Raw genomic sequence first — 26919 nt, 5'->3', positions numbered from 1 at the left:
TCTTGTTCCACTGCCACATGTGGCTGGAAGGGAGTTGGGTGGGTCCAAAATTGCAAAAATTGGGCCTGAGCGCAAAGTGCATAGAGACGCATGTCTGGGGCGCCCAAGCCACCTTGTTTCAAGGGTAGAGTCAGCATGTCCCAAGATACACTCGCCTGCCCGCCTGCCCACACCAATTCAACCAAATGCGATCTCAGGGTGGTTAAAAAAAAGGTGATGTGAGCGGAATCGGTATGTTTGCAAATAGGTAGAGAAATTCGGGCAATATGATCATTTTAGCCACCGCGATCCTCCCTGTGAGTGATAAGGGTAGTCTCGTCCATATCTTTACCTTCTGTCCCAACCACATGATTGCTTTCCCGTAGTTTAAGTTCCAGATTTCTTGAAGATCTCGGCTTATCCATATACCCAGATACTTGACCTCATCTGCCTCCCACTTCAGGGGATATTCAGAGGACACCTGTAGGGTGTTGTCTGTCAGGGGAAAAATTACCGACTTAGACCAATTTACAGAAATACCAGCCAGGCCTCCAAAACTAATGAATTCACGCAGTACTGGGTCTAGATTTTCCTTCGGGTTTATAAGGTAGAGAGTCACATCGTCTGCATACAAATATTAGAAGGTTCCTGGAACTGAACCCTATACCCCGCGCGATGTTGCCTGATTCTGGCAGCCAAAGGCTCCATTGCTATGGCGAACAATAGCGGGGAAAGGGGGCATCCCTGCCTCGTACCCCCTGAAATGGGGAAGGGTTCTGAGAATAGGCCATTTACCCTGACCCGGGCGCTGGGTATGGTGTATAGCAAGCACATTTTTTTAATGGGAAGTGGGCTAAAGCCCATCCTACCCAATATGGCAAATAAATATGGCCACTCGAGAGTATCGAAGGCCTTAGTAGCATCTAAAAACACTACAGCAGCCTGCACATCCGGGTGTAGGTAATGCAGGGTGGAGAAAATCGTACGTATGTTATGTGAGGTTGATCTCCCTGGGATAAATCCCAATTGATCAGGGAGCGCTATCACAGGTAACATCGGCTGCACCCGGTTGGCAATTAACTTGGCCAGGATCTTCACATCTACATTTATCAAGGAAAGAGGCCTATAGGAGTCCAACTCCTCTGCTGGTTTATCTGGTTTTAGCAGTGTGATGATTAGAGCCTCATGCATGGACGCAGGTAGTATGCCCGCTCCCAAAGCCTCTTCATATACGGGTAGCAGTCTAGGGGCTTACCCCTCAGCGTATGCCTTATAAAAGGCCATGGTTAAGCCATCTGGACCAGGGGCCTTGTCGGGGGGCAAGCTCCTTATGACTTGTGCCACATCTTCCGGACTGATCGGGAGATCCATATATTCCCTGTGCATGTCATTAAACCACACCAGTGCAATTGAGTCCAGAAAAGACACCATCCCTTCCCGGCATGTGTCCTGAGTAGCTGTATATAGATTGGAGTAGAAATAAGAGAAGGCATTCAGGATATCTCCTTGCCCTCTAATCGCCGCGTCAGATGCTGTGCGTAGTTCATGTATATATGTCATGGATCTTGGTGGTCTTAACGAACAAGTTACTTACCTTCGGTAACGATGTATCTGTAAGAAACATTAGTTAGTTAGATTCCTCACCTTAGAATATCCCCAGGCGTCAGACTGGATCCGGAAGATTTTTGTAGCAATACCCCTTGCGCGTCGCTAGGCGTCGTCTGCGGCTCCGCGTCCGTCGTTGGCGTCGTGCGCCGGAATGACGTCGTCGGAGTACTTAGACGCCGCCCTCGCGCGCTGACGTCAGTTCTTGTACATAGTTTTCCGCGCCAGGAACGCAGCGCCATGCAAGAGACCAACACTGGTGCCAAAAAATCTAGGGCCCTGAAAAGGATAGCCTTAACCCTAGATGTCAGTGCGCAGAACGGGGAGCATGGGTGGGTCGGTGAGGAATCTAACTAACTAATGTTTCTTACAGATACATCGTTACCGAAGGTAAGTAACTTGTTCATCTGAAAGAAACACGTTAGTTAGATTCCTCACCTTAGAATAGATACCCAAGCAATACCAACCCCGGTGGTGTGTCTGCGAACCAAGATCACACCAGAAAGTCCTGGAGGACAGAACGGCCAAAGAAGCCATCCCTCCGGACTTGGCTGTCTAGGCAATAGTGCCTGGCAAACGTGTGCAGCGAAGCCCACGTCGCAGCCTGACAGATGTCCTGCAAAGGGACTTCCCGTCCCAAAGCAGTAGTAGCCGCTGTGGCCCGAGTAGAATGGGCTCGCAGCCCAACAGGAGGGACCTTTTTTGCCAAGGAATAACAGGTTTTTATACACAAAACGACCCACCGGGAGATGGTCCGTTTGTGCACAGCTTTCCCCTTCTTAGCACCCACGTAGCCAACGAAAAGCTGGAACTGCTTTGTGCGATCCAAATAAAAGGAGAGCGCACGTTTTGGGTCCAGACGGTGGAGCCGCTCTTCCTCTTTGGAAGGATGCGGAGGCGGAAAGAAGGTGGGCAAGGTGACAGATTGCCCAAGATGAAAGGGGGTTACCACTTTCGGTAGAAAGGAAGGACGAGGCCGAAGGACAACCTTGTCCGGATGAACAGAGAGAAAAGGAGGTTTTGAAGATAAAGCCTGGAGCTCACTCACCCGTCTAGCCGAGGTGATGGCTACCAGGAAAGCAGTCTTAAGAGTCAGAAGACGAAGAGGACAATTGTGAAGAGGCTCAAAGGGAGCGCACATCAAAAATTTTAAGACAAGATTCAAGTCCCACTGAGGCATTAGGAAAGGGACAGGAGGGAACGTGTGAGTAATGCCCATAAGAAAGCGTGAAACTACAGGGGACTTGAAAAGAGAGGGCTGATCAGGAAGCCGTAAGAAGGCAGATATGGCAGCAAGATAACCTTTCAAGGTGCCCAAGGCAGAGCCCTGCTGGGCCAAAGAAAGAAGAAAGAGGAGAACTTCAGAAAGAGGGGCGGAAAGGGGATCCACAGCCTTTGCTGTGCACCATGCCACAAATTTGTTCCACCGGCAGGCGTATACCGTCTTTGTGGAGGGACGCCTGGCTGCCAGAATGATATCACAGACTTCAGGAGGCAAGTCAAATGGCATCAACTGCCGCCGCTCAATCTCCACGCATGGAGGTGGAGGCTGGACAGGTTCAGGTGGAGGACCTTCCCCTGCTGCTGCGACAGAAGATCCGCCCGAAGGGGCAGACGTATCGGAGGATCGGTCAACATACTGAGTAGCTCGGGATACCAGTACCTTCGTGCCCAATCCGGAGCCACCAAGATGACTTGGGCCCGGTCGCGCCTGATCTTCTTCAGCACTCTGGGCAGAAGTGGTATAGGCGGAAAGGCGTACAACAGACCGCAACTCCACTCGTGACGAAAAGCGTCGCCGAGCGAGTGCCGCCTTGGAAATTCCAACACGCAGAACTGCTGACATTGCGCGTTCTCGTCGGTGGCGAATAGATCTAACCAAGGCTCTCCCCACTGCTGAAAGAGACCTTGCGCAACCTCGGAGTTCAGACGCCATTCGTGATCCATCATGCACCGGCGGCTGAGTTCGTCTGCTCTGGCGATCAGAGAGCCCGCCAGATGTTGAACCACCAGGGTGATGCCCTGGTGTTCCAGCCATGTCCAGAGGCGCAGAGCCTCCTGACAAAGGTTCCACGACCCCACCCCGCCCTGTTTGTTGCAATACCACATGGCGGTGGTGTTGTCCGTGAACACCTGCACGACACTTCCCCGGACAGAGGGAAGGAAGGCTTTCAGTGCAAGTCGGATCGCTTTCAGCTCCAACAAGTTGATGTGGAGGCGAGACTCCGCCGGAGACCAGAGGCCTCTGATCTCCGCCTCTCCCATATGGCCACCCCATCCCATGAGGGACGCATCCGTCACTACGACATGCTCCGGTAGGAGTAGGGAGAGGCTCTTGCCCGTGACCCAATCGCGGTCCGTGAGCCACCACTGCAACTGCTGTGCAGTGCCCTCCGAGATCAAGACATGGTCGGACAGGTTGCCGTGATGCTGGGCCCACTGAAACTTCAGGTCCCACTGCAGAGCCCGCATGCGCCGCCTGGTGTGATGCACTAGTAGGATGCAGGAGGCCATCAGCCCCAGAAGCCGCAACACTAGCCTGACCGAAACCCAGGATAGAGGCCGAAAGATGGGAATCAGGGCCTGTATATCCCGGACCCGCTGTTCCGGTGGATGAACCCGGAACTGCGCCGAATCGAGAACCGCTCCGATGAAGTGGAGCTTCTGAGAGGGGCTCAGGTGTGACTTCGGCACGTTGATGGAAAACCCCAGCAAATGCAGGAGACCCCCGTAGTCTGGAGGTGGGAGACGACTGCCTAGGGCGAGCCCGCCTTCAACAACCAGTCGTCGAGATAGGGGAAGACTGGAACCCCTGATCTGCGCAGATGAGCTGCGACCACCGCCATCACTTTCGTGAACACCCGAGGGGCACTGGTAAGGCCGAAGGGGAGCACGGTGAACTGAAAGTGCTCCTTGTGAGAAGTTGGCCTGATATGTAGTGCTCCCTATTCTAGTGATCACTGTGTATCATTCCAAACGACCCTTATTGATGATTGGTTGTAAGTCAACCTTATAGACCAGCTATCCTAGTAGCGTGGATACGAGCAGTCTTTAGGCTAAACTCTAGAGGGCGTGTTAAGCCAGCTGTTTACCATCACATATACCCCTTGAACACCAAGTGAAAGGACACCACACAAACTGTTATGAAAATAAAGGATATTTATTTATAACAAGACTACCCTGGCTCTTTATGAGTCAGAGAGCTAAGCACACTACAAAACTCTTATGAAAATACTTCTGGTTGCACAATTTACACCAGTGCCCGGAGGGCACGAAACCATATACACTGCAAGTGGAATGGGAAAGGTTAGATAGTTTAAAGTTACTGATTCCGGAGGAATCCGATCAGTGGGACTAAACGAAAAAGGAACTGGACACTTGTAGAGTGAACCTACGGTGGAGCACCGAGATGCTCGAGTTACCTAGCCCAGAGGCTGCGGCTGCGTGGGGTTCAGCAAGATGTCGGGAGTCCTCGTTGTAGTCTCAGGAGCCTGAAAGAAGAAGTTGCTGGCAGGCGACCAGTGTCGATGTTCAGAGAGATCCAAGCCTGGATCGGTGATGAAGGAAACCTGAAAGCAGAGGGGACTCAGTTCTCAACCGCTAGCTAGCGATCGTGTGGGTACCAGGAAGGTACCGGCTGAAGTCACCTCGACCAGGTGAGTGGATGACGTCGGACTCGGCTGTTCCTTGGACCAGGAGGCGCGGCGGCGACCAGGAGGGAGGGCGAGCTGTCCCACGAAGGTGTCTGCTGTCGATGATGCTGGGCCCAGGAATGGGGCAGCAGGTCTTGGCAGTGGCAAACCCACGCGGTGGAGTCAAGATGGCGTCGGGAGTGGACCAGGAGGGTCCGAGGTACTCCTCTGTTGAAGGGGAGCAAGAGCCAGTCTGGAGCAACCAGACCAGTGATGGAAGTCTGTCGTGGTGCGTCGTGAAGAGGGCCAAAAGCCGGTCGGCGAGTGGTCGGACAACGCGGTGAGCAGCAAGGAGCAGAAGGGCCCCCACGCAGATCTCGTGGATGCTGGGGAGGCAGACTTCAGTGCTGGAGCCGCTCAGGGTTAGGGCTTCTCAAACCCTAGGTGCACTCACTCGAGGGTCCCTCGGTGGGTGTGCTAGATAAGCGTCGTGCAGGTTCTGAAGATGGCCGGCCCCGCAGGTCTCGTCACACCTACGAATCTCAGCTGAGCTGATGATGTAGGTAGAGGTCAGAGATGGCAGGGAACCCGGGTCTCGTCGAACTGGGCAGTCTTGATCCGTGGGAGAGACGTGCAGCAAACCGCAAGCGCTTAGGTGGTGCCTGCTGGTGCACGGTGGCTACTCCTTAGCCACAAGGGAGAGTCTTCAGAAATAGTCAAGAGTTCCTTTCGTGGAAAGTAGTTCAAGATTCAGAATTATCCAATTTGGGAAGGGGACTCGCTCCTACTTTTATTCTAAGAAAAGGGGCTGGCCCGTGACTAGGTCCTGCCTATGGGTGGGACCAGGGGGGGGTGGTTTCACTCCTCTCCTTTGTCCGGTCTCTCCCCGGCTCAGAGGCTGGGGTGCCCCTGGAACTGGTTCAAGCCGGCCTATGCACAGTGAGCACCGGGGTGCCACTTGCAGTCACCTTCCTCTCAGCCTTGCCTACCTGGAATACACAAAACCCTGTCTGGGACGGCGCGGGCACCGCCCCCGACAGGAAACCCTTTGTCCAAGCTCTCCCCGCTGGAAGGACTCCCAGCAGCAGGAGGTCAGACTTGTGTCTGTGGTGGCAGCATCCATCTTGTGATGCTGAGGCTCGAGTCAACTTTAACCGGGGTTCACAGTTACATGCATGTCGTGTCCCTCTAGAAGGGTGGAATGCTAACCCCGTCGCCAGAATTGGCGAGGGGCTAGTATCCCAATTCGTATGACACCTTACTCGACATGCTTTGATAATGCGATACCAAAGTTAGCAAATAACCGCGAGGATTATAATGCACTTTAAGAGTATATGGTACGCGTTATCCTGGAACAGCTATTAGGACTTGGTTCCGCAAGCTGCAGACGGGCTCAGCTCACGCCCGAGCACCATCTCCCATGATTCCAAGCACTCTGCCTTCAGGATTGATAAGGCCTGCCATAGGAGTGACTGATAGGAATACATGTGTCCAGTTTAGGGTTAGATATAGGAATACTACACCTACAGCAAAGGGTGATTACACTACCTTGCCCCAGCCGTCGTGCAGCCAGTTGTGTCAGATTTGGGTGGCCAGCCAGGGGTGGCATAATACATGCTGCAGCCCCTGGTAGGCCCTGGGTACACCTAGGCCCTGGATACCTAAGGTATGCTGATACAGGGACTGATAAGGTGGCCCAGTTCCAATTAGTAAATGCACCTAAGGTACATGTGTCACTTTAGAGAGAGAACAGCTAGGCTGTGGGTCTGATTAGCAGGCCCACAGCCCGGAAAAGTCGTAAACCAATGAAGCAAAAAGCAAAAATCTGGGGTGATCATAGGATTGCAGACCCTACTCTCCTACAACCATGTCTTGTGGTCAGTCACAATGAATGCGGGTACTACGTGGTTGGGTTTTTGTGTTTATTTATGCAGTGTCTTAACGTTGTTATTGAAACTCTGTCAAGTCTGAATGAAGCAAACAGAGAAAGGCCTGCAATCTGGAGCACAGAGTATTTATTTTCTAATTAAAGCAGGAAAACTGCATATGTTCTTAATAGGACACGCAGATCTTAGGAGAGCTCCATCAAATGACTGCTGAGCATCTGGTCCTGCTTCTGACACATGTCATGTGCCTTTGCAGCTAGGATCGTGCTAGTTCACCAGAGCCTTCTCATAACCTGGGGTCCCTGCATGTCCACAGTCCACTGGGTGTGATGCCACGGGTCCAAGCTCATCCATCATTTCACTGACCCTTCCTACTCTCCCCACTGTAGCATTATGTATGTATTCATTATATATGATGCAGCTCAGCCGACAGGCTTTAAAAAGACTAAGACAATTTGTCATGTTCGATGTGCTGCTGTAAAACCTCCCCTTGTGTATTGCTTCTCAGATACAAAGTCTGAGAGCCGAGCTAGGGTGGGTAGGGGCTGGTGAAATTACCAGTTACTCACCTGTAATTCAACTGTGTTTTAGTGGAAGTAGTGGAATGAAATGACAACAGTGTAAATTATACTGTGACGAGCACAATCTCCTAACACTTTTTGTTTAATTTTATAGCACGGGTGCCAAATACATTTGAAATGCAATAGGCCTCGCATTTGAGAGAGTTGGAGCTATTGGCATTGTAAATGACAATGCCATTTATTTGTTGTAAAAACAACACACAAATAAAAGGTATTGTCATTTACAATGGCAATGGCTCAAAATCTTGTAAATGCGAGACCTATTGCATTGCAAATGCTTGTTATATATAGAAATAAGCCAGATGTCATTGGAACGCTTTTTATGAGCACTAGGTTAAATAATGGAAGAGCAGATTAATTTAATGTATTGCTGGTATGATCCTGCTTGCCCCTGCCACCACCCTTTCATTGCTGCTTGCACACTATGTTGCTTCTATCACCTCCAACATAACAAATCATTTTGTATTAATATGCAATTATTCAGTTGTAAACATGATTCGGATGGCAGTCCACCTCGGAAATGTTTCTTTTCAAACTAAGCTCCAACCTAGGATAAAGATCATTGGCTTTTATTAATAATAGTCTATTATTTCCAATAAGGTGAAATTAGTTGATCGTTTTTTGTGTTTTTACTAAAGGGCTAGAAAATTGGAAGCCATTATTTGGCTGGCGACATTTCAATTATGCAGATGGAAAGGCATATTATGAGAATCGGGCTTTGAGAGTGGTGCAATTCAAAGCCACCTACAAGAGACGGGGGTGCTTGACTCCGGGTCAAACACATCTAGATAAAAGGTAGTACTGACCAAGCCTCCTTAGCTGTGTCACATCCTGCACTGCCACCATTACAGTAACACCTCAGACTGCTGGGGCGCACTGTTAAAATACTGCTTTTCCCTGACTTGAATAAAGACTCTAAAACAAGCATTGGTAAAGCTGATAGATCTTCCAGATGAGAGAACTTTTAACTTTGTCAATGTTTTCCAGCCACGCCATAAATCAGCTATGCTCAATGTAAAAGAAAAAGCGCCATGACGAGTCCATCATAGTGCTTTTTTCTTTTTTTTTTACATTTCTCCTCGCTGCTCTGCAATGCCAACCACTCTCTCTTGGGCGAGACCTATTGGCTTTGCCAAAGCTTGTTCAATGTTGGAATCGGCTCAGATGATGAGGAAGTCCCTGATAAAATTGTCCCTAGTGGACTTGAAGGAGAAAGGTAATGTTTTAGCATATCCTGCGGGGTCTGAGCAAATGTAGCATGGCTTAGCACTCAGAGGGCACCAATGTACAAGGAGTCACAGGCCCAGTTATCATGCTCTAATCAAAACACTGCATAAAAATATTGCATGAATCTTCTTACTACAGAGCTACTGCAAGGAGAAAAAAATCTGGATCTAGTCCGGCACCAGGAGGATGCTAATTTGAAAGGTAAGGAATCTGAGGAAAGAAGCAGCAGCCATCAGAAAAGCCAAACAAGCATTGCCATAGCCAATAGGTTTTGCCTTTGGGACCTTATAAGTGTTTAGCCATGCAACAGTTGCATAACTAAATACTTATAAGGTCCCAAAAGCAAGACCTATTGGCTATGCAAAGCGAAAGTGATCGCGATCACGATCAAACATCAAAGCGGGCGCGAAAGTGAAAGGGATCGCGGTAAAGCGCGGTGCGCGCGCCCGCGCACATGCACTGTAGCTCTAGGCTGGCCTGGTAGCACTTTTTGGAGCCCTCTCAATACGTCTCGCCAGACCAGCACATGCGCTGGGTCAGGCGAGACCTAAAAAGGGGGCACACCAACGTTGTCCCTATGAGGGCCACAATATATTTTTGGTGATGCGTACCTTAAGCGCAATCAAAGACAGCTGAGAAATTATTTTCTCTTTATCATATACTTTTTGGCAGCAGAGCAACTGCATTAGCGCACCATGTGGGCTATGGAGCAATGAACACTTGACCAAATCTCATATATGTTGTGTTTAAGTGTAAAATGAATGGATTAAGTAGCTTTTCTTAAACTGCATATTATTAGAGGAAGCTTGCGTCAAGGAAAAATATCAAATTATATAAATAAGGGCTTAAATATGGAAAACAATGTATTAGGTATTCTCAATATTGTGCAACTGTTTATTGTAGCAAATGTTACATGAGTTACCTTTCCAATGTTTGTGTTATCCAAAGCTGCATCAACTTCATCTAGAACGAAGAAAGGAGCAGGACGAAAACTGAAGGACAATAAAGAAAAGAGGTTATACATTTTTTAAAGACAATAACTTATGCATTTATTTCTTATTTAAGCATAATCATGGTGAATGCAATGCGCCAACTCAATCATCAAAGTCCCACAGTACTTAACGAGCAAAGTTCCCATCCCTAGGGATCTGACTGTCCTGGTAGTAGTATTTTGAGAAGATGTGCAAGGAAGCCCACATTGTGCCTGGAAGATGTCCAGGAGCGGGACTCTGCATGCTAAGGCAGTCGTCGCAGCCTTGGCAAATATGTATATTAAGATTTTAATGCAGCTCACGATCCATCAGGAGATGGTCTCTTCCTGCACAGCTTTTCCCTTCTTCGCTCCGACATACTCCATGAAGAGTTGGTTGCGCACTCTGTACTCTCGTGTGGTCAAGGTAGAATGACACCAGTCTTTTTTGGCCCAGGCGGTGAAGTTGCTCCTCTTCCTTAAATGGATGTGGCGTAGCGTACAAAGTAGGCAGAGTGATGGACTGGCCTGCATGAAAGGGAGTGACAACTTATGGTAGAAAGGAAGCTCTAGTTCATAGAACCAGCTTGGGTGGATAGATGTTCAGTTATGGATGATTGGATGACAAAGCCTGAAGCTCACTAACCCCCCGGGCAGATGGTATTGCCACCAGGAAGGCCATCCTGATGGTAAGGAGCCTGAAAGGACAATTGTGCAAGGGCACAAAGGGAGCTCACATCATGAACAGCAGGATGAGATTAAGGTCTCATGGAGGCATGAGAAAGGAAGAAGGTGTAAACATATATTGTAAACTGTAGGAGAGTAGGGTCTGCTTTCTATGTTCACCCCCACTTTTTGCTTTTGCTTTACTGGTTTTCGACTTAGTTGTGGCTGTGGGCCTGCTAATCAGACCCACAGCCCTGCTGTTCTCGCTCTAAATTAATACTATGTACTTTAGGTGCATAACCCATTTGGATAGGATCACCTTATTGGCCCCTGTACAGTGTACCTTAGGTACCCAGGGCATAGGTGTACCCTAGGCCTACCAGGGGCTGCGCATGTATTATGCCACCCCTGGCCTGGCTTTCCATTATGACACAACTGGCTGATCACTCAGCTGGGGGTAAGGTCGTGTAATCACCCTTTGCTTAGGTGTAGTATTCCTATACCTATCTTATATATAGGCACCTGTGTACCTATCAGCCACTCCTATGGCAGGCCTTAACAATCCTGGAGGCAGAGTGCTTGGTAACATGTGAGATGGTGCTCTAGCATGAGCTGAGCCTGTCTGCAGCTTTCGGAACCATGTCCTTACAGCTGTTCTATGATATAGCCTACCATATACTCTTAAAGTGCCTTATAATCTTAAACGGTTATGGTAACTATGGTTTGGCTTTATCAAAACATGTCGTGTAAGGTGTCTAACACTTTGGAATAATACCCCCCATCCCATTTCTGGGGATGAGGATATTATCCCTCCCTTCTAGAGTGAGAAGACATGTTGAAATCTACTTACCCGGTTAAAGTTAACCAGAGCCCCAGCATCACAAAATGGATACTGCTGCCACAACACAAGTCTGACCTCCTGCTGCTGGGAGTGATCCCGGCACGGGAGGCTTGGACAATAGGTTTCCTGCCTTGGGAGGTGCGAGCACCACCCCAGACAGGCCTTAGTGTATTGAGGCAGGGAGGGATGAATGAAACAAGACACTGCCTGGGGCACACAAGGTGTCCCACGCATAGTCCAGTTCAAACCGGTGCTGGGGCACACCAGCCCCAGTCCTGGCACGAAACTGGACAAAGGGAAGGGGGTGTAACCACCCCCCTCCCAGGTCCCACCCATAAGGCGTGACCTAGCAGGCAACCCAGCCCCCCAGATTAGTATAAAAGTGGTAGCTGGGCCCCAGGAGATTAGATTATCCTGAACCTGCAACTTGAACAGAAACTCTGGACCTTCGACATTCGACGAAAGAAGAAGACTGAAGAATCTCCCTTGTGGCCAAGGAGTGGCTACCCTGTGCAAACAGGCACCATCAAGAGACTTACCCTTTGCTTTGCTGAAGTTCTACAAGGCACCGACTGCAGAGCCCGACCAGAGCCTTGACTTCCAGACTTCTCCAACCCTGATCCACATCCACAGCCGAGCTGAGATCCGTGGAGGCGACGAGAGACGTGGGACCGGCTACCTGGGAAAAGTGGCGAGTATCTTCCAGCGCAGCTTCTGAGGTACCCTCGAAGTTGTGCACCGGGGATTGAGAAGCCCCAACCCCAAGCACCATCTGCACCGAAGATAAGCCCCCCACACTCCACGAGTCCTGCGTGGGGCCCTTCTACATTTTCCTGCTTGCCGCGTCTGTCCGGTTGCTTGCCCGTTGGCTAGCGGCCTTTGCGACACACACCTTTAAATCTTTACTGCTGGTTTGGCTCCTCCAGACTGGCTCCCACTCCTCCGCAAAAGAGAAGCACCCCAGACCTTCCTGGTCTGCACCAGAAGCAAGTCCTCCATTCATTGTGGGTTCCGCTTGCCAAGCCTTGGTGAGTCCTAGTTCAACTTCGACGCCGCCGACAGCAAGAGCCTTCGTGGGACAGCTCGCCTCCTGGTCCTGGTCGTCCTCGACGTCTCCTGGTACCCGTGGCTGCTGCGACAAGCTTCACCTCTTCACCTGCAATCTTCACGACATCGCCTGGTTCCTTCCTGGTTCCACGTGGTCACTGGCTAGTGACCTTGACTCTGTCCCTTCTGCTTGCAGGTACCCTTCCTTCTTGATCCCGGCCTTGGGATCCACCGGACACTCTGCACTGACTGCCTGTCAGCAACTTTCCTTCAGGCATCCATAGAAGTCCACGACGAAACCCGACGCAAGTTCACACCTATACACCCGCAGCCCGTGGGCTAGGTAACTTGGGTACTTCGGTGCTCACAAGGGTAGTGACTATCCTAGGGACTAGTTTCCGAGTCTCGACTTTCTAGCTACTCCAGAAGTGTCCTAAAACTGCTTATTTCAGAACTGTACTATTTCTATCGATTATACGCATTACGCGTGAGTGTTTCCACTCTGCACCTGAATCCCGTGGGCCCCCCACTTCCTAACTGTTGGTAGTGTAGTGTAGCCCCAGCGATTCCCTAGGCCTATTCTATTTCCGTGACAGTGGTCCTTATACCACTTCTTTAGTATATGGTTTGCGTGGCCCCTAGGGCCTAACTGTATTACTTACCTGTGTGACTTAATGTATGCTTGAATAAGACTGTGTTGTACTTACCTCGAATCTCATAAAGAGTGCTGAGGGTTTGACTAGAATAAATGCACTTTATTTTATATATATATCTGTTGTGGTGTCCTTTCATTTGGTATTCAAGGGATTATATATGGTATCACAGCTGGCTTCACATGACATTCAGAGTTTAGCCTAAGACTGCTCTTGTCCATGCTACCACTAGGATAGCTGGTCTATAAGGTTGACTTTACAACCAATCACCATAAGGGTTGTTTGGACTGATATAAGGTGTACACTAGAACTAGTGACATCATACATCAGGCCAACTTCTCACATAAACCTTTCAAGAACCTATGTACAATAGGAGATTTGAAGATGAATGGATGGCCAGAAACTACAGAAAGGCTGAAATAGAAGAAAGATAAACCTTTGAGGTGCCCAGACCCGAGCCCTGCTGGGCAAGGGAAAGAATAAAGAGAAGAACCTGAGAAAGTGGAGCAGAAAGCCTGCTTTTCTGCAAACCATGCCACAAACTTGCCCCAAAGGCTAGCATATACCGTATTAGTGGAGGTATGGCTGGCTACCAGGATAACATCGCAGACGTTGGGCAGAAGGTCGAAGGCTGTCAACTGTTGCAGCTCAATCTCCATGCATGAAGGCACAGTGTTGACAGGTTTGAGTAGAAAACGCTCCCCTGCTGCTGCGACAGAAGATCCTCCAGATAGGGCAGCCTAATCAGAGGACTGATGGCTATGCTCAACAGCTCAGGATACTAAATTCTCCGAGCCGAGTCCGAAGCCATAAAGATGACTTGGGCTTGATTGTTCCAGATCTTCTTGAGAACTCTGAGGAGTGGTATCGCAAAAGGCGTAAAGGAGGCCTGAGCTGCACTCCAGACAAAAAAGTGTCTCCAAGCCAGAGCAGCTTTGGAAACTCCAGCGCGCAGAACTGCTGAAATTGCACTTTCTCAGCAATGGTGAACAAATCTAGTATATGCAAGAAGCTGGCTCTGTATATACTATAGCAAAGTAAGGTACAGTGTGCACAAAGTCCAGGGAGTCCTCAGAGGTATAGCAGAGGCTAAATTAGACAAGAACTAACAGCTCTCACTATGGTATTGTGGGCGAGCTAGGCCTATCCGGAAGGTGTGTTAAGCATTTATTGTATTCACTCAATCAAGACTGATGGCACACACTTAAGAGACAGACTCCAGATTAATTAGGTAAGTATAAAAAAGGTATAATTATGTTTTATTTTTAGAACAAGCAGGACTCTGCATAGGTAAGTGACATATACTCTCAAATGCAATTCTTTACAAGGAAATGCAGTTGTGGTTTAATTTGCAATCGTTCCAGGTTTCTCTCGGGTTTCAAAATAGGTTAAATTACAAAGTATTTACTTTTGGAATACTTTTAGATTACATTGACTACTCAGGGTGGTATGCCTAGATACCACACCGTGGTTCCTACAATACAAGGTAAGTAAGATTTTTTCAAGTTTGCAATATAGTTACTTTTCTTTTCATTCAAAAAGTTCAACTCGACAGAACAATTTTAGGAACAAACTTGTAACATGGGTTCCTATGGGAGAAAAAGGGTTAAGGTTTCTCAGGTAAGTAAACAACTTACAAGGGGAAGTCCTGGGAGTTAAGACCAAGGTTCCCAAGGTCCAGTTGGGCACTCAAATTGCACCACCAGCGCACTGGGGCGGCTGGTTGCCGAGGGCAGGGGCCCAATGTTAGCCAACGGGGCTAAGGGGGCCTTCAGTCAGGGACTGGTTGCCAGCAGGCCGCTTGGCAGTGGGAGCAAAGCTCCTGGGGTAGAGATCAGCACTGCAGGGGCTAACAATCAGCACAGGAGCTGCACCACCAGCAGCAGAGGGGCGGCTGGGTGCAGTGTGCCAAGGCGACGTCGGGGACCCTGTGGATTTCAATGAAGATCTTCGGTTCGGAAAAGATGCTGCAGGCTCTGGCAGGAAGGCTTCCTGAAGGTGATCACCGGCTGGAGAGGTAAGTTGGGTTCTTGGGTGATGCCTGGACACCATCAGTTGAGTCACCCAAGGCCGTGGGGCATCGGGTGCAGGAATATCTACAGGTGTAGGGTTCTTCTTACCAGCTACGGTCGCGGTCGGTTGGGACGCTTCAGGTTGAGGCTGCAGGCGTCAGCTTTGAGCTTGAGGGAGGTCGGGGATCACCAGATCCCAGGTCAAGATCGCTGGGGAGACCTCCTCGCGGTGTTGGGCCACTCGGGCTGTGGGCGTCGGGTGCAGAGTGGTGCAAAATCACGGAGCAGCCTGGATCCGGATGCTGTGCGTGAGTCTTTGTTGAGCAAATCCAGTGCTCACGGGAGACAGAGTCTTAAAGATGGTTGCAGGACAGGTCCTCGGGGCTCTGGGGGGCTGCTGGCTGTTGGATGCACCAGGGTTTTGCTGTAGACAGGACGGAGATGGGACAGGCCTGTAGGGCTGGGGCCAAAGCCGTTGGAGTCCCCTTCTACCGGAGTCAGCACGGCTCTTTGGTCCTTCTTCTTTCTTCCTCTAATTTAAGGAATCAAGGTTCAGGGTTGCTCCTAAATACTGAATTTAGGGGCATTAGAGGGGTGTGCCGGTCGGGACTAATGGGTCCCTTCCTTGGGTGTGGGTACACCCCCTATTATGCCACGTTCCAGTGGGCGGGGGCATGAGCCGTTCCCTAATTGGCTCGGACCCCGCATCTTCAAGATGGAGGGGAATGATATGTATGCTTCACCTCTCCTCCGAACTTGGTTTTCCCGCCGAGTCATCTGCCCAAAGTGGCGGTCAGAATCGGTGGGAGTCAATTGCAGGGACAGTAAAAGGCAGAGACATCTTACAAAGGGGGCAGGCCTTTGAAACATACCCCTCATGGACCCAGCCCATCCTAGTCGAGGAATCATGACACCTCTGCCCGGGATGGGCTTTGTTTTTGACCCCAGAGAGCGGAGGCCCTCTACCCAGGTGTGGAAACATTCTTTATTGTGTGATTACCTAAAATCATTTACAAATACAGTACATATTACTTTCATAATTAAAAAACGTTTGGTTGGTTAAAATAACATCTAAAAAGGGCTTTAAAAACAACTAATGGCTTTTACTTCGTAAATCAGCCCAACGTTTTAGTGCATCTAATAGGTAAGACATAATGCAAGATGATACAGAGATGATAGTAGAATTTTAGTGTACAACGGAAGGCTTCATGAAACAGTGCCCTGTTATAAGTACATCTAAGGGTAAGACTTAATGCAGAGTGATTAATAGACGTGCTATACAGTAATGATAGTGCATGCCGGCAGGAAGTGTGTGGCTAGTGTGTTATTTTGCTGTTATTTTTTGTTCTTGCGTTTGGCATAAAGTCTTTACAGCTACAGCAAAGAACTTCCCAACACATGCGAGCTCCATTGGCACTATGGTGGTGTAAATAAATGTTAGTGCCTCCTTGCATGTTCTTACTTTGCTTTGGATGAACATAGTTCTTAGGTAAAGGCGCCTCAGGCTTAACAAGGCTGGACAGCAGCAGATGACATGCTCTGCAGATTCTGTGTGATATTGGCAAAAACGACATCCACTGCTTCCTGTTGGTGTGGTTTCCCAGTGTGCCCTGTAGACCTGTATTGGTAAAGTTAGAAGCCTGGTCCTCAAAACATTCTGAAGAGCTTGTCTGCCCAGTCCTGCTTTCAGGTATGGTTGCCATAGAGTAGCTTCGTGTAAGTGAACAAGGCCCTCTGCACCACGAATGGTTCTAATCCTTAGAATATCCTGGTGGCATGGAATGGTCTTTCCCTGCTTCTTTAGCAGGTTTCTTAAGCTGGCCGTTGACAGTTGGCTGTCCATTAGGTAATCAGCTGGCAGGCACAGTGTACTATTGGCTGACACGAGGTACCTTGCCCATCGACTAGTATTGTCGGTGAAGACTATTTGGAGTGCTTCCCTGAAGGTACCTGGGCTTGCCATAATCACATGATGATGGAACTTCACTATATCTTTTTAACATTCTATGTCCATTGTTGTTAAATTAAACTCTAGTCAAATCAAAGTGCGCCTTGTCGAGTGTGGCAACCTAAAAAGCTTTCTGAAGGCCATGATGTGCAAATGCTCCTATTTGTCGGTCAACAAGTCTGGGAAAGCAAGATGGCCATAGCTCAGTTTTGGAATTAGCTTGTCTTGCATTACTCGTCGTTTGCCCTCCGTTGAATGGCTTACAAGTTTCTGGTGTAATCTGCATAGGGCATGTGCGACCTTGGTCGCATTTTCCTCCAGTGTTTTGGCCTGTAGTGTTGTTCTGCTGGTATCTGAGAATTGTACTCCCAGGTAGGTTTATTTGTTTGCAGTGGCAATTGTTAAGGGTCCAAGATACCAGCCCAATAAAGATTTTTGGGGTTTATGGCCAAAGACCAGTACCTCAGTTTTAGTTGCATTGGTTTGGAGTTTGTTTTCCATATTATAGAGGGGTAGTGTCTCCAATGCCCTTTTCATGCCTATTCTGGTGTGGTCCAATATGACAAGGTCATCCGAGTATTGCATGATTAGTAGTCTAAAATGCCCCAATTTTGGTGGGAAGATGTTGGTTTTTAAAAGAGCATCTCCCAATTCCGCAGTATATAAATTGAACAACGTCGGTGCGATCACACAGCCCTGTTTTAGCCCTTTATTTGTGTAGATCTTGGCTGTTGCATATCCCTGTGTGAGCTTAGTGCGGACCCAAGTGCCGGTGTGAAGAGACATGATGGCCGCCAGGAGTTTCCTCGGTATGCCCCACATTGCAAGTTTTGCCCACAGTATGTTGCGATCAATCCCATCAAACGCAGCGCTGTAGTCGACAAAGCAAAAACAACAGTTGATGGACAGAATGCAGAACAATGTCATACATTCACCCCAGTACAGAGATCTGGGCCTAAATCCATCGTTTTTTTGCTCACCATGCCATTCCAGTTTGAACCCCGCCATATGCAAATCAGTCTTGACCCTGTGCCTCATGGGAACAGTCCAGCCCGAACTGCCAAGCCAGGTCCTCCCTGGACTGGAAACAAGCATCCTAGGACCGGTTTTGGGGTTTCACCCTTCTTCAGTCAGGATAGCTTGATTCCAGTGGCATGGAGAGCACGGGACCCACATCTGGGCATACCCGTACCACTTGGGGTGACAAATGCAAAAACAACAGTCGATGGACAGAATGCAGAACAATGTCATACATTCACCCCAGTACAGCGATCTGGGCCTAAGTCCATAGTTTTTATGCTCACCATGCCATTCCAGTTTGAACCCAGCCATATGCAAATCAGTCTTGACCCTGTGCCTCATGGGAACAGTCCAGCCCGAAGTGCCAAGCCAGGTCCTCCCTTCACTGGAAACAAGCGTCCTAGGATCGGTTTCGGGGTTTCACCCCTCTTCAGCCAGGATAGCTTGATTCCAGTGGCATGTAGAGCACGGGACCCACGTCGGGGCATACCCGTCCCACTCGGGGTGACAAATGCAAAAACAACAGTTGATGGACAGAATGCAGAACAATGTCATACATTCACCCCAGTACAGAGATCTGGGCCTAAATCCATAGTTTTTTTGTTTAACGATCGTTTAGTCGACAAAGCAGGTGTATGGGGGGAGAGGGGGGTGTGTGCCCTCTGTGGCCTTAGTTGCCAGATATGATAATGCAATGGCGTTGTCCATTGTCGAAGAGTTCGGCCGAAACCCTATCTGGTATTGTGGTATGATTTGGTTATCTCTTATCCATGCCTCTAGCTCTTTCAGGAGCACTTTTGCGTATGCCTTCCTGTCAACGTCTAGTAATGCAATTAGTCTATAGTTCTCCGGAAGCATCTCCTTTCTTATAGATGGGTTGCAGGATAGAGCCTTTCCACGAGTCTGGTACTCCTGAGGTGTTGTAGCAGTAATTGAATAGGCCACGCATGTAGGGGGCCCAGAAGTCTCGATCTCCGTTGAAGACACTTCCTGGTAGCCCATTAGACCCTGGAGCCCCGTCCTTCCTGATTCCCTTCAATATGATCAAAGTTTCTTTTTCTGTGGGGACGAGATCCTCGATCTCATGCTCATCGAGGTGATAGCCTTCAGCCTCCACAGTTTTTGCCCTGGATTTGTCCTCATCGACATATAGCCTAGTTGCGTGGGCTGCCCATTCGTTGGCGGGTATGGCATTGTGTATGTGACTTCCACCCTTAAGACCGTTGACATGGCTCCAAAATTTCCTGGTCTTACTGGGAGCAAGCAATGCATAGATATGTTTCCTTTTATCATCTGTGATGGTTTGTTTCAACTGCCAGACAGTTTTTTTGTGCAATCTTCTGGCTGTTTTCAAGATTGATTCTGTCCGTGTGTATTTTTCTCTCCTATGCTGTTGCTCTGCCAGACGACACCGCTTTTTACTCTCTTTGAATTCTTTGAAGTCAGAGAGGTTGGCTGGCCCGTTTCTACTACATTTTCCTTTATGTGCGGATTGTCTTCCTGTGGTCAGTGCATTAGATAACGAGGAAATGATTTCCGACCAGCTTTTCTCTGGGCTGGTTAGGCATATGGCCTGTTTCCAAGTGTTCTATCTCACTTGGCTTATCGGTCCCCATTTTATGCGTTTTATTGGTGCTGTATCAGTGTATGAATGAAGCTTTTTGCCCGCAGTTAAATGTTCAACATGCATCATTGTGCTTTTATTGACAAGAATGGATAATGGATGGCGGTCGCTCGCTGTAGTGTGTGTCACCTTGTATTCTTCACACCTCCTCAGTAAGATCTGGCTCAGAAAGATGTAGTCAAGCGTGGAGATGTTTTTGAATGTTGGTTGTTGTTTCAAATTTGGCTGCCCCACTTGGGTCGCGGACTACAGGTTAAATTTGTTGATGCAGGCTTCCATGATGTTCCCACCTTTATCTCCTTGACGTCGATCCGGGTGGCACAGGTCTCTCATGTTGAAGTCCCCGGTGATGATGCATTTGTGGCCTGGGTTTTCATAGAGACATTCTCTGATTAGACCAGTGACCATCCTTGTGTTTGCTGTTTTTACCTTATTATTTGGATTGATGTAGAGGTTAATTACTGCAATTGTGGTTGGAATACCCTCTAATATTATTCCCTTTATAGTGACGATCTGGACGTCGGGGGAATTCGTAGGCCATTCCTCAATTTGTACTTGCAGGTTTAATTATACAAAGATTGATACCCCACCGATCGGTCTCCCAAAGATGTTTTTCTTATCGGCCAAAGTAAGTATTGCCTGGAAGCCTTTGATAGGGTTTGATGTTACTGTCCATGTTTCCTGTAGCAAATTTGTGGCTTCCTTATTCGGTAAGGACGATCTGAGGCCTGCCACGTTCCAGCTTATTAATCTGGGGTTGGTTCTTGTTCTTGCTTCTTGTATGCTAGGGATTTGTCCTCCTGTTGGTGTGCAGGGCCGTTAAGATCCAGGCCCAATCTTCTAAAATGGCGTCTTGGGGTCCTCTTGTCTCCATGCATTGTCTGGTAGCGTCCCCCTTCATGAGCTTGATTTTGATGTGGTTATCACAATGTTGACTCTGGATCGATTTTATGCCCCTTAGAATGCTTTTCTGTGGTGCTGTTGCAGTTTGTTTGTGCAGCCTCTGTAGTAGTATTTGGGGATACTTTTCAGTTGGACAGTTGTCTACGAGGATCCCCCAATCTCTGAGTAGATCTTTTTCTGCCATGATGTTTTGGATATATTTCTTGTTGGTCCACTTTGTTAGGGTTGACTACCTATGACTTATCCAGGGGTAATTTTTGAAGTGCACCGATTCAAGATGGGCTGATTTTAGGTAGGCCAATGAGGATATGCACGACAGGCGGTATAGGATGTTTGAGCGATTTAAGATGTCGCCCGGGCCTCTTGTCTCAAATTCAGGCGTGAGGATCACTGTATACTCTGTGTCTGACAGGTAACCATTTCCTGAGTTGTTTCCCTTACGCTCATTACTCAGCCCATCATACCCAGTTGTTTGATCAGGGAGCCGTGTTTGGCCATTGTTCCAGCAAGGAGTGGCTTGCGTTTTCCCATCTGGATCATTATTAAAAGATTGCTTACAGGTCTGGCGTTGGTCGTCCAGCGGCATCTTCCATGCTGATGTGGATTGTAAAACTGCTGTGTTTTGGCCATTGCATTGTGTTTCCGTTACGGGTGGGTATACTTTCAAAAAGCAAGGTTCCTGCACTGATGCTGCTTTCGACTTCTCTATCTTCTCGCATGGTTGTATTTCTGCGGCCTTATGCCCTAAGTCCTATTGTTGGGCTTTTCGTGTTTTTACTGGTCTTGGGTGGTTCATTTGCCTCCCAGCCATCTACTCTTTTGGTAACGTTATTATGGTTGGCATTCACCACCTCAGCATAAGATTGTATTTGGGGATTGGTGACAGTACGGGTTTTGTGCAGCGTGATAGTCGCCTTGAAGGGACCCTCTGTTGGCTTCTCGTTCGGGTGATTTGGTAAGGAAGTTTCCTGGCTATTGTTCGCCGGTGAAGCCTCGGCTATAGTGCTATTTCTCATTGGGCTCTTGTCGGGGCTAAGTGTGCCGGTGTCTGGCTGATTGCAGATTTGTCCGAGTACGGTAGGCCTTTCATTCTTTTTTTTGTATGAATCACATTGCGCTTTTCCTTTTATTTGTTTTCAGAGATTCCCGTAATTTTTTCTTTTGCCGTCTGGAGAGCTGTCCTTCGATTAGCTTTTGATCTGGTATCCTGCCATCATGTCTGACCTCAGAACTGGTTGCTGGACTCCAGCTCTTGCCCGGAGGCATTTTGCTGATTGTAGTTGCTGTGCCATTAGGTGTTGTTGCTTGTCCAGAATGTAGTTCCCCCTTTTCAGGATTTTTCCTATTTTGTATGTTGCGTGGTCGAGCTTGACTGCATTCATTTATTAATGTTGTTAACAAGTAAGTCAGGGTGGCTAATTTTTCCACTATTGCTTCACTAAAGTTTTTTGTTGGACTTGTGGTCCCCCTTGGCCTTTTTCTCTGATAGACCACTGGTCCATTTTTGAGTTTATCATGTCCACCTTTTTGTTGATTGTCACCACATTTTGTGCAAGCATGTGTTAAACCCACCTGTATCTCTAATAATTTGTGGGATTGCCATGTGAGAGCCTTTACTGCTGCCAGTAGTGATGTGTTTACTGTATTAAGATGACTTCCGGGCCGTCCTTATTTATTTAATCTTGGGGATCATACTGTATTCCAGGGTATTGGCCGGTGGCAACTCCCATGGGTTCCTCTATCATTGTTTGCAGTTTGCTGGCTGAACTTGCTTTTGTTTTTATTAGCTCAGTTAATGATGGATCTGGGGTACAGAGGTCGACTAATTTTTGTGGTGTTTGTGATTCTGTTTAATCTCCAGACCACAGAGATTTATAGAATCTTCCAGTGTTTCCCGGTGCTGGTCATTTGTGTAATGGATGAGGGCCTCTATTTCGGTGACGTTCTTGTAAATGTGACCAGGTGATGTTGGGCCCTGCGATTTGATTAGGACTTCGCCATCGTTTAAGGTTGATGAAATCTCAATGATCCCAGTTTGCTCTAACCAATGTTCTGCCTTTTTGTGATTTTTATTATGATCTTTGTATTTGCTGGTGGTGTTTAAGGTATTATTATTGACCGTGACCGTTTCTACTGTCTCTCCATCTTTATGATTATTGATTCACCCAGGCTGTCCTCGGCTGTTTGATTTGAGACAAGGGGGGCGGGTCTTCTCCCAGAGTTGCAGTCCCCTGGCTAAGACCGGGGCTAATGACGATCCCCTCCTCCTCCATGCGCCCTGTACGGTCGAATTTGGATTCTGACTTCAACCTTGTGATATATTGATGTATCGGGAGGCTCCTATTGAGGGATGACCCAAGTCTAGCGAGTTCTTTAGTCCTCTTATTGTTCCCCGTTGCTGCCGCACTGTTGTTTCCTTATTAGCAGATCCTGTGGTCCTCATTTTTTCCAAGGCGATCTTGGTTGTTGTCCAATTCCTATGTGCCGCAAATATCTTGTGTGAAAATTTCCAGTTGGTATGGAATGCAGAAGTCTGCAGCCTTACCCTACGTGTCCATTCTTTGGCCAGCTATCTTGATTTCTGCTGCCTCATTTGGCTATGGCTGTGTCGGGTTCCTATTTGAACTGGCGCGAGCTGCCCTGGCTGTCCTGACAGAGGTGTTGGTCTCATTGGATTCTAATTGGGTTCTGTTTGACTGGTGAATATAGGTGTGTTATTGGTGGGCACCGGTAATGAGTGAAGTTTTGTTGTTAATATTGGTATTATGTATGGCACTGGTAATGAGTGGAGTTTTGTAGTTAATATTGGTATTGATATTGAAACTTGAACTGGAGGAGTGATGTTTTGTGCTTTACTCTTTACGCTGGTTGAAGGTGAGGTTTTGATGTCTAGGCCTTTTCTTGCACCTTTTCCTACGCCCCTAGGCCCCTTAGAAGAGTTTTGGCCAGTTGTTTTTCCATTTATTTTCTTTTAGCTACTCCAAGCATTTTTCCAGACACTCCAAATATGAGCCTCTACCCAGGTGTCCAGAAACCTGTCTGGTGGTGGTAAATGGTGGGCAGCAATTCTGGAACCACACCAGGGTTGGTTGTTTTTCCAGTCTTCTTCACTTTTCTCTGCACCAAAACATGCAGCCTGCAATTTCAGTGTGTGGGTATTAAGGTACAAGATCTCTCAGGATGGCACAATAGGTGCTGCAGCCCTTAGAGGTCTTCCCTGGTCACAGTGCACTAGGTGCCCATGGTATCTTTTACGAGGGGCTTAGCTGTGGCCAGAGATATGCCAATTGTGGGTACAAAGGTACAGTTTTGGGAAAGAACACAGGCCCTGGGAATCTGATTGGCAAGGACCCAGGGCACATCATGTCTGGTTGCATCAGATGTCAGGCAAAATGTGGTAGGTAGCCATGCAAAAAGAGGCACTTTCCTTCACAACCACCCCTCCCCCAAACGAAAGAGGATGAGACTATTATTTCCCAAGAGAGTCTTCATTGTCTAAGTGGAAAAATCTGGAAAAGTCAGTCCCAGGTCTATGTTCCACTGAAAAGTCCATTCTCTGTAGGGAGATGGACCACCTCAAAAGTTTTGGATCGTCTCCTTTCATCTGCATTAGCCTTCTGAGAGGTACGTGGTTAGTTTGAACTAGGAAGTGAGTACCAACCAGGTATGGTCTTAACGTCTTCAGAGACCAAACCACAGCAAAAGCCTCTCTCTCAATGGCACTCCAAAACTGTTCCCTGGGGAGTAGCCTTCTGCTTATGAAAGCAACAGGTTGGTCTTATCCATCGTCATTGGTCTGAGATAGTACCACTCCTAACCCTAGCTCATAGGCATTAGGCTGCACAATGAACTGCTGGGAACAATCTGGAGCCTAGAGAATAGATGCTGATCTATGCCTCTTTTAGGGTGTCAAAAGACTTTTGGCAGCCAACTGTCCAGTTCACTTTCTTGGGCATCTTGTTGGAGGTGAGTTCTGTGAAGGGACCTTCACAAGCCCCCTAAAGTACCCAGTCAAACCAAAGAATGCCCTGACTTGGGTTAGGGTTGTTGGAGCTTCCCAATCCAGAATTGTCTTGATTCTGGACTTGAGGGGTTTTAATTGGCCTCTACCTATAAGGTGGCACAAGTACACAACAGTTACCTGCTCTATCGGGCAATTGGATGCCTTGATAGTTAAGCCTGTAGTTTACAGGGCCAGTAAAACCTTCCCCAGGTGGACAAGTTGATCCTGCCAGCAAGAAGTCAACACAGCAATATCATCAAGATAAGCTGCACTAAAGCCTTCCAACCCAGCAAGGACTTGATTCACCAACCTTTCGAAGGTGGCAGGGGCATTCTTTAGACCAAAGGGCATCACAGTGAACTGAAAGTGCCCATGAGGTGTGGAGAATGCTGTCTTTTCTTTTGCTCCAGGGGCCATGCCAATATGCCAGTACCCTGAAGTTAAGTCAAAGGTACTTAGGCATTTGGCAGCTCCTAACTCATCAATTCATCAGCTCTGGGAATGGGGTGTGTATCTGTCTTGGTGACAGCATTGAGGCCTCTGTAGTCCACACAAAACCTAATTTCTTTCTTTCCACCCTGTGAATGAGGTTTGGGGACTACTACCCCTGGGCTGGCCCAAGGACTCTCAGAAGGCTCAAGGACCCCAACTCCAGTATGTTGCTGGCCTCAGCTTTGATGCTTTTCTTAACTTGGTCAGACTGGCGATAGAGTTTGGTTTTGACAGGCAAGCTGCCTCAAGTGTCCACATCATGGGTGCACCAGAGGGTCTGACCAGCGGTCAAGGAAAAGAGATGAGCAAAATGTTGCAGATCCGGTCTCCATTCAGCCATCTGTTGTGCAGAGAGGGTGTCTGAATAGACAACTTGATCTACTGACCCATCTTGGGGGCTGTAAGAAAGTAGGTCAGGGAGAGGTTCACTTTGCCTCCTGATCGAGATCAGTGACCATCTGCATGGTCATATCAGCCCTGTCACAACAGCCCTTTTGGGGGTCATGCTAGTGCCCAGGTCTACCAAGTAAGTCGCCTCACTCATTTTCTCTAGGATAGGGTAAGGGCCACTCCATTTGCCCTGGAGGACCCTTGAAGCCACAGGCTCCAAAACCCACACCTGCTGTCCTGGTTGGAACTCCACCAGTGCAGCTGTTTGGTCAAACCAGAGCTTCCGAAGCTCCTGGATGGCTTCAAGGTGTTTTGATGCTTACTGCATGTACCCTGCCATCCTGGAATGAAGGCCTAGTACATAGTCCACCACATCCTTCTTTGGTACATGATGGGGTTTCTCCCAACCTTGCCTCACAAGAGAAAGTGGTCCCCTTACAGGATGGACAAACAGAGGCTCAAAGGGTGAGAACCCTAATCCCTTCTGAGGCACCTCTCTGTAGACATAAAGCAGGCAGGGTAACAGAACATCCCATCTACTTTTGAGTTTTTCAAGGAGTCCCATTTTCATGCCTTGCAATGTCTTGTTGAATCTCTCGACAAGCCCATTTGTTTGTGGGTGGTAAGGTGTTGCGAACTTATAGATCACTCCACACTCATCCCACATGTGTTTTAAGTATGCAGACATCAAGCTGGAACCTCAGTCTGATACTACCTCCTTAGGAAACCCTAACCTGGTGAGGACACCAATGAGGGCATTGGCTACTATGGGAGTGTAGTAGTCCTAAAGGGAATGGCTTCAGGATACCTGGTGGCATGATCCACTACCACCAGTATGAATTTGTTTCTTGAAGCGATGGAAGACTCAAGTGGACCCACTATATCCACACCTACCCTCTCAAAGGGAACTCCAACCACTTTTAGTGTTAGAATTAAGGGGGTCCGTCTGCAGTGTTTATAGATCCTGTGCCAAAATTCTACTTGTCCTGCAGTCAGCAAACTCCAGAACCCGTGGGAGGACTGACTGCCTTAAAAAAAGACTGGATCTCCTGCGAATAGCAGCTATAACCCAAGGAAACTCCAAATAATGACTCTAAGCCTGCTGAGGACTAAGAAACTTGACGCCTGGAACCACTACTGCATCCATCACCTATTGCCCAAGTCCAAGTGGCCCAATGGTCCCAGCGAGCTCCCACAGCACTCCAGAATCCGAGTCCATCGTGGGTTGACCTCTCCAGGACTCCCCGACGTCACTTGCAGCCTCTGCACAGAGCCCAACCACGAGTTTCCCGGTAAGGTGAAATTCAACCTCAAAAGGTACCCATGCATCCGGCCGCCCTGCGTCCTGGTGAAAAGGACCTGAGGTGCAACTACGTCCTCCAACTTACCTGCCCTGCTGTTGGTTCCTCCCGGGATACTTTCTGGACTGAGCCTGCAGCC

At 48.3% G+C, this 26919-nt stretch overlaps 1 protein-coding gene across 1 annotated transcript in view; it reads right to left on the bottom strand.

Moving 5' to 3' along the window:
- SMC1B (structural maintenance of chromosomes 1B) overlaps nt 1-26919 on the bottom strand; it is a 2533210-nt gene that overhangs the window by 110216 nt on the left and 2396075 nt on the right. Inside the window, exon 23 of the mRNA XM_085652431.1 lies at nt 9833-9902. Within this exon, the coding sequence (XP_085508557.1) occupies nt 9833-9902 (70 nt within the window). The remainder of the gene's footprint in view (nt 1-9832; nt 9903-26919) is intronic.

This window comes from Triturus cristatus, chromosome 4_1, assembly GCF_964204655.1.
Source record: "Triturus cristatus chromosome 4_1, aTriCri1.1, whole genome shotgun sequence".
Classification (NCBI taxonomy): domain Eukaryota; kingdom Metazoa; phylum Chordata; class Amphibia; order Caudata; family Salamandridae; genus Triturus; species Triturus cristatus.
Note: the sequence above shows the minus strand (reverse complement) of the source record. Positions and strands in the feature narration are given on the sequence as shown.